Raw genomic sequence first — 12,316 nt, 5'->3', positions numbered from 1 at the left:
CTAGACGCCAAAGGCGCACGGAACGCTGTTACCTTCCCACCATAGTGGTCCCTATTTTTCTACTTGCATTTTTACGTGCTTTCAAACTGCTAGGTTGGCAGAAGCTGGGATGGGTAACAGGCGCTCACTCTGTTACGTGGCACTCGGGATTCGACCCGCCAAACTGCCGACCTTCTGATCGATAAGCTCAGCCTCCTAACCCACTGAGCCACCACGTCCCCAGTCTCAACATACATAAGCATATAACTGATATAAGCCATGATAGTCCTGTCCATTAATGTCAGTCACTGATAGCCCTACAAGGTTGACCCAATCAAGAAGCAAATACTGTCTAGGTCTAAAATTAAAGTTATTGGAATGGCTATAGTAACAGAATCTTGCAAGTCCAGAATGTGTCTCCTTCTCCCTCTTCATGCGAATTAGAAGGGCACCTGTCTTTGGCAGTTTTGTAAATCTGTCATTGCATGAGCTTAAATCCTGTTTATTTGTTCAATGCCTTGGCAATGGGTTTTTCTCTCTCTCGTCACAACTTATGCAAATGACATACTTTCTGTCATGCACATCCCTTACATCATCTTTCAGCCTTGTGTCAGCTCATTAGGAAGACATCAAATTGGCAAACGTTCTCCTTTTTGTACCAGTAGGAAGGATGGCATAGAAAATCACAAATTAACTTTTCCCAAGGCATGCGGTGACTCCCAAGGTTAGGATGCTGGGCTGACAATCGGCAGGCTTGCATTTGGGACCTGGTTGCTGCAACGAGATGGGGTGAACTCTCATCACATACTCCAGCTACTGCCGAGTCAGCAGTTTGAAAATGGGCAGCTGCGAGTAGATAAATGGGTACCCCTGTGGTGGGCAATTTAATGGGGACAGGTAAGGAGCCCTCAACTGGGCATCCCCCAAGCAATGGTGATGTCACTGTTCAATCCTTTCAATCCAGAAGCGCTTTAGTGCTCCAGACCTGAATGTAGTAGTAGTAGTAGTAGTACATTTTTCAATTCAGACTCTACAACACTGAATGCACATTCAATAGGCAACATTGGATTCCATTCAAATAGGAAAAGGCTCCCATCCGTTGAGCACATGTTGGGGGAAAGCTGTAAGGGCAATCCATTACAACAACAACATCGACATTAATAACGTTATAGGTGGCCTGGGTGCAATCCCGAAACAACTGGAGCACCACTTGAACACCATCGGCATTGACAAGTCCGCCATCAGTCAATTGCAAAAGGCGGCTTTACTGGGAACAGCTTCCATCCTGCAACAATATCTGTAACACCATCAAACATCCACATCTGCCTATCCCGGGTCCTTGGTAAGGACTCGATACGTAGACAAAAATGCCAAACCCAGTCTGAACATCTGGCTGAATGTGTGAAGAATAACAACAACAATAATAATAATAATACTCAACTCTCCTACCACTAACTTAGCGAATTACAGCAATTCTGATGATTGAAATTCTTCCACTGGTTGAAAGCTTGCCTATGAATTGTATGCTGAAGGGGAAACCGTTTTAGTTTCTTTGCTCATAGACCCACAATTCTTCATTACTGAGGGCTTCAATCACTGATGGAGGTAGCAAAAGCTGGCCATCCTAACCATATATGCCTATATCTTTTGCTTTCCAGGTAATTGTTCTCTCTACAACACTCCTGACACCACTTAACATTCTGGAGCTGCTTTTTGCCACAGACCATCTCAAGCCAGATATTGGTCTCTGAAGCTGCCAAAGCAGGCCTCTGGCCCAACATCTGGAAAAGGCACCAAACTCTTGCCTTCTGCCTTTCAAGAACATTCCTTTAAAACAAGAGTTGCTCTGACATTGCCCGTAAGGTGAGAAATTTTCAAATGGGGGAAAAAAGCAACAAGCTCGCCGTCTGTGAAGAAAAGTATCTGCCTTAGAGATTGCTTCAAAGCCATTTTGAGAGAGGTCGTGCTGACTTTCCTCTCCCCTCAGAAACGTTGCACTTAGCTGAAAATCCTTTATCTCCAGCTTATTAGCGGCAACAATTGTTGCTGGCATTATTGTGTCAGAGCCTGTAAAGATTGTAAAAAAAACCATAGGTGAAAGCAACGCAGACCTCCATTTTTAGACAAAGCTTTTGCCACATTCTCTTGAGCCCCATTGTTCACAACTTCTCTTTAGCGAGGTAGATAAAAGATACCACTACAAAAGGACACGGGAAATTTGTGAGTGGCAAATTTGATCTGAAATATCCTGTTATCTCTGAGACAATGTACGCTTCTTGACAAATAGTTATGGGGGGGGCGCGGTGGGGAGGAAGCAATGCCAAGATTGGCCAAGATTCAGCAGTTACCCAAGAGGGTGGGTTAAAATAAGCAAAATGGCGGTTGTGAAATTGCAACCCAAGCATCACAAATCTGAAAGGGTTGGAGTTTCAGTTGTGTTGCTCTTACTGCCATCTTGCCTTTTTCTTTTTTTCTTTTTCTTTTTTTCCCTTTTTTTTTTTTTTGGAATTCCCTTCATGTCACCGCTATCTAGATTACGTTTTAGTAGCCAAGTTACAAGGCAGTAGACGCCTCTGTGGGAAGAGCTGAGAGGCCGGAATTTGAAGCTAATTGGTTTTCCTCAAGAGCTCCAGTTTCCATTCTTCTGAGGTAAAGCCTTTCCCTCTTTAAGCAGAAAGATGTAGCTCGGTGCCACTATTGGATTCCTGCTTCCATCAGCCTCTGTCACCAAAGAACATTCCACGTTTATCTGAAGCACTACAGATTCCCTTGTTTAGAACGTGGCACTTTCAAAAAAAAAAAAAAAAGCAAACCCAGACTCTTCAATGGGTAACTGATGCGTTCATGCAATCCAAAATTATTATCCCTGGCCAGAATGTCAAAAGATGTGTGAAGTTGCTTCAGAAATAATCTAAAGAGAACGTCTCGTTTTCATGTAAGCCCAGGATGCTAACCTTCCAGGAAGGAGGAATATCCTTAATAGTGCATCTCCTAGCTCAGGGGTAGGCAACCTTGGCTCTTTTATGACTTGTGGACTTCAACTCCCAGAATTCCTGAGCCAGCATGGCTCAGCTTGGAAATCTCTCTTTTCCCTCAGCGTGGTTGGCTCAGGAATTCTGGGAGTTGAAGTCCACAAGTCATAAAAGAGCCAAGGTTGCCTACCCCCTGTCCTAGCTCTTCCATCTTCAGCTGCAACGTTTCACTTAAACCTCTGGGTGTCTGGGGCAAAATGTTTGCCTGATGTTCCTCACACGCTTGTTTTCAGCTATGAAGAGAGTCTGAGGGTATTTATTGGATGGAGCCTGTCCCATGAGGGATGTTCAAAGAAATATGCCTGGGGGAAAAATTGCTGTCCATTTCTTTAAATGTCACCCACACAGAACACCCAGCGAGTGAGAAGTGTATAGAGAGTATGTGTGTTTGCATGCTCAAACCAAAGAGCATGGCTAATGTTTTTCTTGCCGTTTTATCTTCTGAATAATAAAGGTGGCATGATTTAAGATTAGGGAGCAGTGCCGAATACGCCAAGCCAATTTGTGACAGGGTTTTCTTTTCATATTGTTTTTGCATAGTTGACTTTGCTTCAGCAGCTTTTGATTCTTTGTTCTATAGTAGTAGTAGTAGTAGAGTAGTAGTAGTAGTAGTATGTAGCTACTTCAATGTAACCAAATCCAGCAGTTTTGTCCAATCACGTTTCAAGGAGACCGATCGATGCTCCAATCTGGCAGATGCAAAAACAGCCCTTTTTAAAAGAATTTTCACGGCCCCCTATTGAAGACCATTTTAATTGGGCTGCAGCCTGAGATTTCAGCAAACAGGAGACGGCCACTTTGTGAAACATGCCTTGCAGGAAAAGGGCAAACCTCTTGAGCATTTACTTACGATCATAATCAGTGGATGAGCTGGCAAGCCAGAGTCAGCTATAAAACTACTTAATTGAAACGCTTAGAGAAAAGGTAAACACAGTCCCCATGGTTACCAGGCCAGATCCGTCATATTGAACTAATAAGACTAAATTCTGTATTAAACTGAAGGATTCCGGTATGGGCTGACTCTGTCATGTACACAACTTAATTGGAGCACGAGCTGAATTAGGTGGGACTTTTGTGTAAGGTTACATTGCACATGGTTCGTGCAAAATTCCAGAGGTGGCTTCTTATAATCTTTTGCTGCCTTTATCGGTAGAGAACAGATTTCAGAATGGTCCATAGTGGGGGAAGGTGCCAGAAAAGCCAAAATGGAGGCCTTTTTTCCATTACATATGCAATGCATGCTTAAAAATGAGACTTTTTGCCCAGGTAACCATACCCGCTAATCTTGCCTTGTTTGACACACAAACGTGGATACTTTAGTTGTAGCTCTTGCGGCACAATGAAAGCAAAAGGGAAGGCCTCCCTTTTTCTTGGTACCACAGCTGCTGATATGTTGATATGTTGGTGCTAAGTAGACTTTTTGAGGAGTTGTGGCAAAGTGGTAATGCCCGTGGGGTTTATTAGCAGAAGCTCTTGAATAAGGGGACTGGCCACCGTGTAGTTAGAAGCCAGTAGCGCTGTATAGCAGCTGCACAACTGTCGTCGTACAGAAATCTATACTTGCAAGAGAGTCGATGGGTGTGTAGCATTCACAAAGTCAATGGACCTGTGTTCCTGTATGATTTGTTTCACGCCTCCAGGAATACATGCCCCCCCCCACCTTGCTTCACAGGCAATAGAAATCTTACTAACAGAACCTTGTTTGTTTTTTTTCTGTGTGCATTGTCCAGCAACTGGTTAGAAAAAAATACAACAAATTCTTGAGAAAACATTGTTTAATTTAATGATGGCACAAAATAAAGAAGTTGTATCCTGGTAATGTTTCAGAAACATAAAATAAATAAGTTACCGCTTAATGGGAAAGCACAGTGTTGCTTTTTGTGAAGCTGCATCAGTGTCATGTTTGCATATCTTATTTTTAAACGTGTCCTGCTTTACGGGACAAGCCTCATGGTCCAGCATTTGGCTAGATAATCACAAAAGGCAGATTGATATAACCGTGGAATGTCCTTTCTGCCTCAACTAGCGATATGGGTCAGCTGTGAAAAACATCTGCTGCACACCTAGCAGAGAAAAGGGAGGTAGCATGGACCGAAACAGTGTGAATTTCAACCCATATTTAGATCAGTTAATTTGGGTTTATCTGAAAGTAAATTCAACACTGCATCGGGTGACCAACAATCTTCAGAATATCTTAAAACGTTGAGAATATAACAAGAGTCGTAAAAATTACACTTAAGCGTTCGTAGCACGGTATGTCTCATCACAATCAAACATAATCCCTTAGTAATGCCCAGAGGTTTTACACCAAAGACTGTTTTCTTACTGCTCTGTTGGAACAGAGATACTTGTGCCTCATGAAACTGGAGTAAAAAAATAAAAATCAGAATCTCTAGTGAGGTTTATAACAGAAACCAGCCTTAATTCAATAGCACAAGGAACTCTGTTTCCAATTAAAGAAGATGGCAGTCTTGAGTATTTCCCTCCATCTTCCTCTACAATTAAAGTAAGAGGATAGCAAATGCTAAGCTATCCTAAGTCCATCACAGAAGAGGCAATGTTCTGAATCCATTCAAATATCCTGCTTTTGGCATAGAAGTATGCAGTGCATCCCTTCCTTAGGAACTTATTCAAGTTTTGGTGAAGTTTCTCCTTTACACAATGCTCTACACACCCTTGTCCAATAATCGCCTGCCCACATACACTTTCCCTCTCTTTGATCTTGCTGGGTTGCCCTGCTGCCAGCAAAATGTACCAGAATTGGACCTAATGGGAGTCTTCGCTGAGCAGGCACGAAGATCCTTCATCCACCCAGTTCAACCTTTCAGACGGAAGTAACGGTCCTCACTTTGGCCGACAGAGCTTGCTTAAACCTTCTCTTCAGGTCTTGCATGTTGGGTGACTTGGGCCTGGGGATGAGAGAACTTCTCCGCTTCTCTGGGGTGCCGGCGGCTTGCCGCTTGCTGACTTCTTTGCACAAGCTGTGGAAGGCACAGAACACCTCCTTGTAGTTCTCACTGACCGACACTTCGTAGAAACTACAGCCCAGCAGGCCGGCCAGTTGGAGTCCGTGCTGAGGTTCTACTTCCTTAACGTGGAGCAGATCTGCTTTGTTCGCTACAATAATTACGGGCACGCGATTTCCAGGATGCACCTGCCGTATATGCTGGTGGACCTGGCCAAGGAGTTCATAGCTTTTATGATCTGTAATCGAAAAGACAATTACAACTGCGTCCGCCCAGCGAAGGCACTTGTTCAGCTGTTCGTTACAATCCAGGCTGTGTCTGTGCATCTGTTGTTTTTTTAAAAAAAACCAAAACAAAACGGGGTGGGGGATATAAGAAATTATTCGGCTGCAAAGGTCAAAATGAAAGCTACAGATCTTTCAGATACCATCTCTCTTCCATTTTACATATATGAGTTAACGCTGTCCAGGTTCATTATTCTCCCCTCCCCAAAGTTTAAATCTCCTCTCTCCTTCCTGTTGCTTAAACAAACAAAAAACCCCGGGCTAAGCTGGGTTATTCTGAAGTTTGCTGCATTCAAGTAGAAAACTGACCCACGTCACTTTCTGTTAAGTAAAATAATTTGTGGTGCCAAAGAATGGGAAATTAACTGGCTAGACAGCCAGTGGGGAATGGAGGGTGGGGGGGGGAGGAGAAGAAAAAGGTATGAGCTGCAAACATTTAAGAGTTGGAGGCTTGCCCAGTTCAAAAAGGCAAATTTTGACCTTGCACATGTCTATCCATTTAAACTTTCCACAACACAAAATCCACTCCAAAGGTAATTTTAATGAGTACAGCTGCTGGTACGGTGAGTTGTTTCAGTTATGTGTTTATTAAACGGCACTTGATTGGGCTGCAGCAGTAAAATATGAAAATATTGCTAGGGAAACGGAAAGAAAAATGTTCCTTACGTTTTCCAACAAACAGCTCTTTACCCATTAGCAGCATTTCTGGTTTTATTTAGAAAGATTGCCTCCTTAAATGAGTGCTGTGTTTTCAAGTGGGCGAAAGTTGAATTGACACGGGTTGTTTTCTTTTACTGTCAGGAGACTGTATACACTCCATTTATCAGGCCTTGACTGTTTACAATCTTTCTTAGCAACAAAAGGAATTTTCACTGACTCCACTGCCTAAAAGTTGGCCTGCTCCTCAGCAAACATCTTCAACCCTATTCTTGAAGCTGAGCAACCGTGAGGCTTCCTTTTAAATTATGGGATGCAAAGGAAAACCACTCACCTGTACTCCAGGTGTATCTTGGACTTGAATTGCAAACAGCTCTCCATCAATTTCAATCTGTCTGCTGTACAGATTACCTGGCAATAGAAATAGAAATAAAGATGGAATTTTAAGAAAGGATTTACAAATTTTTTTAAAAAAAAACTGCTTCTTAAAAATGTTTTTTGACCCTGAATAGAATTGACACGTCATACTTTGAAATTGGGATGGGAAAACCATTCTAACTTTATTAGGCATATTGCTTCCATCACAGAAAATAATTAGCATAATTCTAGGCATCCTATTTAGCCATGCAGTGGGACTAAATTGCAGGTCAGTGTGTATAAGATTGCAGCCTAAATGAATAGCTATAGAGAGGTAAACAAATAATAGAAGCACTCATAAAATTAGCTGACGTCAGATGGCTTACACATGCTTGCTTATAAAACTAACTTGATGTATAAAGTTACTACTAAAGCCAGGTGCAAAAGAATTTATTAGCTGTCTGGCCCTTTTGTACAGGGCAGTGTTTTTCAATCTTGACAACTTTTAAAACATGTAGACTTCAAACTCCCAGAAATCCCCAACTTCTGGGTTGCCAAGGTTGAAAAACACTGGTATAGGATAACAGCACACTTTGTAGTTAACAGGAAATTTAGAGAACAATTACACTGTGCCAGGAAAATTAAATGTGTTTATATTTTCTTCCACAAGAATAAATAATTGCTGCACTTTGGCTGCCATGTTCTACTTTGATGATGAAGGTGTCTACCTGCCAGGAAAAAAAAAATCTTTTTCATCCCATCAGTCTTCAATCAGAAAACCTTTAGTTTCATTAATTTCTCAACTATATCATGCTTTATTCTTCTTTTGCCTTGGCAGCCAGGAACTTTAGTTATGCTCAAGACAAGGTTGCCGTGCACCCTACAGGTGGACACATCTCAGGTTTTTGCAGCATTTTGGCAAAACTTTGGACTGGATCAGATTTTTAGATGTTTCAATTAACGTCATGTTATTTGCCAGAAAGTATGGAAAAATCACATCTCTGCTTTTTTAGCACTCTGCAGTAGAAAGCCAGTGATGAGATCTGCTCTAACAAGCACCCTCATTTTGCTGCAAATTGATCCGTTTCTCTGGTTTTTAGTATTTTTAGCTTGCCGGCACTACTGGATCTAATATTTATGGGATAAATCAGCGTGCATCAGCAAATGAAGGCTACCAGCGGCATCCACAGGGCGTGATCAAAAGTCAAGGTGGAGGCCACAGGAGTATAAGTTGAAGCTCCACCTGTTTTGCCGGCAGAGTTTCAATCATCCAGTCGAGGCCGATACCTTGATATCCCTGACCATATCTTCTGGATACCCAGGTGTGCTAATTAAATCTGCATTTCCAGGGGATGAAGTTAGCTATGCATTAATGGTAGCTGAAGCTGAATTTGAGATTGCATCAGAAATATTGCTCCCGCCTCTGCCATCTACTGAAAAAGCTGCTTCCCCCCCACCCCCAGTTCATTTTAATCTGCCTTAGAGAGGCTTCTTCTCCTCTCCGCCCCCCTCCACACACACACACCTGCCCTCATTTACTTTGCTGCAATTCCTCTGAAGGGCTGTCTTTACTTATCTGCTGTTCCAGGAGAATAACAAAAGCACTTTAAAGTTCAGTCCAAAGCCTATTTGCATAAATACCTTGATTACACATAAAGATAGGAGCGGAACTAACTGATGGCGCTTAAAGCCACATCTTTTAACTTGGAATGCATTTCATTACGTGGGTGGCAGAAGCCAAGAAAAAGATGTCAGAAGTCAAAAGAGTGAGCGGGGATCTGGCATCCCGGCTCCAAGGAAGCAAGCCCCAGAATGCTTTCCAGCCCCACCCCCCCACCCCCAAAAGCAGATGATCAATGACTAGTGCAAAGTAAGGACAAGAATCTTTGTCCTCTTGCTATAATGATGAATACCCCCACCTCACCCCGTTTCTTTCCAAGGATGAAAATCCGTGGTTTGACAAGACTGTTGGGGGGGGGGCGGGAAAGCTAGTATTTCAGACCCTCCCTTACCTGCATTACGTTCATAGTCTCCAATGAATCTCTTTGTCAGGAACCTCACTACCAGGGCTGTAATTAACCAAAAAAAAGATGTCATTTATCAAGAAGAGGAGAGGAAAAAGTCATCACTATTTTAAGGCTTATTAAAACCACTAGTCTGGTCCCCCCCCCCCCTGCCCATACACACACAGAGAGAGAGAGAGAGAGCAGATCAGCAGTGGATAGAGCAATCCAAAGGAATTTAGTCCAAGGAAAAACTCCCGGGCAACCAGGGCAACTGGCTGTAGGATAATTTGAGAGGTGTGAAAGTTCAGGTAAATCTAAATTCCTAGTTTGTTTTTATTTTCTAGCTTTCTGTCTCCTTAAACCTTCAGCCTTAGATGAGTGGGATGCCTACTCTTAAAAATCCAGTGGGAATCAGCCTAATTCATGACAACTCTCAACAGATACGACCTTAGCATCCTTTTGTGCCGCATGTGTGTTTGTCTCTCCTCTCTCTCTCTCTCTCTCCTTCTCTCTCTCTCTCCTTCCCTCTCTCTCCTCTCTCTCTCTCTCTCTCCTTCCCTCTCTCTCCTCTCTCTCTCTCTCTCTCCTTCTCTCTCTCTCTCTCTCTCTCTCTCTCTCTCTCTCTCTCTATATATATATATATATATATATATATATATATATATATATATATATATATATATATATATATATATATATATGCGCCAAGGGGGATAAATGTCAGATTTTCTTTCCCACTTGACTACGTCCATCCCAAATCCGGGAACACAGGTAAGGACGCCAGAGCTCTTCCCTCTTCAGTTTAATATTAATTCGAATTACTACATTCCGCCGCTCCCCGTTTTTTTTTTTTTGGGGGGGGGTTGGAATCAAATACAAAGCGGCAGCGTCGGTTTGTTCCCTTTGAACTTTGAAAGGCGTTTTCTGCACCAGGAGAGGCATTCCCCCCCGCCGCCTTGGGGTGCAACCGGCACCCGCAAAATAAAATAATTTTTTTTAAAAAATGGGAGTAGTGGGGGTCCCTCCTCCAGCCAGCGCCCCTTCCTCTTTTCCCGCCCCCCCCAGCCGCCCCCACAATACTCACCGGTCTTGCCCACCCCGCTGGCGCCCACCACCGCGATCTTGATGAGCCGAGGGCGCCCGGAGGCGCAGCTCTCTCCGCTGGGGGCGTTCTCCGCCTGGGGGTACTCGGCGATGGTCCCCATGTTCTGGATCAGGCGCATCGCAGCCGCGCCGGCGGGGGAAAAAAGCGAGCCCAGAAGCCCAGGGAACGGAAGGATGGGGAACGGGGATGGAGCTGGGAAAGAGGGACCTTCAGAGGTCGTCTAGTCCAGCCCCGCCGCCGCCGCTGCTGCTCGAGCAGGAGAAGCCCAGAAGCCCAGGCAACGGAAGGATGGGAACGGGGATCGAGCTGGGAAAGAGGGACCTTCAGAGGTCGTCTAGTCCAGCCCCGCCGCCGCCGCTGCTGCTCGAGCAGAAGAAGCCCAGAAGCCCAGGCAACGGAAGGATGGGAACGGGGATCGAGCTGGGAAAGAGGGACCTTCAGAGGTCGTCTAGTCCAGCCCCGCCGCCGCCGCTGCTGCTCGAGCAGAAGAAGCCCAGAAGCCCAGGCAACGGAAGGATCGGGAAAGGGGATCGAGCTGGGAAAGAGGGACCTTCAGAGGTCGTCTAGTCCAGCCCCGCCGCCGCCGCTGCTGCTGCTGCTGCTGCTGCTGCTGGAGCAGGAGAAGCCCGAGTTGCCGACGACGGCCAGCAGCAAAGATGCGCGCAGCCTCTCCCAAAACCTTTTTCTCCTCTTTCCCTTGGCTCCTCCTCCTCCTCCTCCTCTTCTCCCCCCCCCTCCCGCACCGGTTTCCCAGGAAAAGTTGCCGCCCCGCCTCTTTCCTGCTGCGGGCAACCAATAGACTGGAAGAAGCTAAGCCCGCAGCCCCGCCCCCTTCCTGGCCACGCCTCTCCCCGCCTTCACGTTCCCGGGCGGGTTTTGCTGCAAGCGAGGCGCGGGGGGGGGGAATGCGCCTCCATTCAATGGCGGGGGGGGGGGTCCGATGCGCGGCTCTTCCCTCCCCCCGTTTCCCCTCCCCTCTTTTTTTTTTTAAACTTTTCCCGCTTGCAACTCTCGAGCCGCCCCCGGAGCTCCGCCCGCGAGGTTGCCCCGGATTCCCAGCGGCCCGGTTGTCGGGACGGACGGGTTGCAGGACGGGCAGGTTGTCGGGACGGAGAGCGCGCGGGCCGAAGTCGAAGGCAGAACGGGGCGACCTGTTTCCGCCCTGGGCGGCGTGAATGACGGTTCCTAGGGTGGGCGGGAAAGGTGGTGGTGAGGGGGAATTTGGTTTGGTTTTTTTTGGTTTTAACCCAGGCTCGGCTGACGTTTTTAATCCGATTTCCCCCTTCCCACTCCGAGGGGTGAAGATGGCAGGTTTTTGCCACGCGGCTTTCCGTGGGTCCTGGTTCCCGAATTCTTTCCTTAAGGGGGGCATTAAAAGTCGGAGGACGCCCTGCTTGAACAGAAAGTTACCCCCCTCGCGGAAAGACTGCGTCGCTTCCACACCTGTAGTAGATAGATAGATAGATAGATAGATAGATGATAGATAGATAGATAGATAGATAGATGATAGATAGATGATAGATAGATAGATGATAGATAGATAGATAGATAGATAGATAGATAGATAGATAGATAGATAGATAGATAGATGATAGATAGATAGATGATAGATAGACATACAGACATAGATAGATAAATATATATATATATAGAGAGAGAGATACAAATAGATAGATAGATAGATAGATAGATAGATGATAGATAGATAGATACAGACATAGATAGATAAATATAGAGAGAGAGAGATACAGAGAGAGAAAGTGAGAGAGATACAAATAGATAGATGATAGATAGATACAGACAGAAATAGATAGATAAATATATATAAAGAGAGATACAAATAGAGAGAGAGAAAGAGATACAGATAGATAGATGATAGATAGATAGACAGATACAGACAGATAGATAAATATATATAGAGATACAGAGA

General features: G+C 44.8%; 2 protein-coding genes across 2 annotated transcripts in view; one reads left to right on the top strand and one right to left on the bottom strand.

The window, feature by feature from the left end:
- Positions 1-2,248, top strand: part of SCFD2 (sec1 family domain containing 2) — a 164,380-nt gene extending 162,132 nt beyond the window's left edge. Inside the window, exon 9 of the mRNA XM_083367903.1 lies at positions 1,638-2,248. Coding sequence (XP_083224029.1) covers positions 1,638-1,730 — 93 coding nt within the window. The 3' untranslated portion in view covers positions 1,731-2,248. The remainder of the gene's footprint in view (positions 1-1,637) is intronic.
- Positions 2,249-2,439: 191 nt separating this feature from the next.
- On the bottom strand, positions 2,440-10,504 carry RASL11B (RAS like family 11 member B; the record flags this gene model as incomplete). Its single annotated transcript, XM_083367945.1, has 4 exons — positions 2,440-6,303; positions 7,253-7,329; positions 9,288-9,344; positions 10,366-10,504. The coding sequence occupies 4 exons, from the start codon at positions 10,502-10,504 to the stop codon at positions 5,836-5,838; spliced, it is 741 nt and encodes a 246-aa protein (XP_083224071.1). The 3' UTR covers positions 2,440-5,835.
- Between the last annotated feature and the right edge of the window lie 1,812 nt (positions 10,505-12,316).

Source organism: Vipera ursinii (genome assembly GCF_947247035.1).
Source record: "Vipera ursinii genome assembly, chromosome: 7".
Classification (NCBI taxonomy): domain Eukaryota; kingdom Metazoa; phylum Chordata; class Lepidosauria; order Squamata; family Viperidae; genus Vipera; species Vipera ursinii.
Note: the sequence above shows the minus strand (reverse complement) of the source record. Positions and strands in the feature narration are given on the sequence as shown.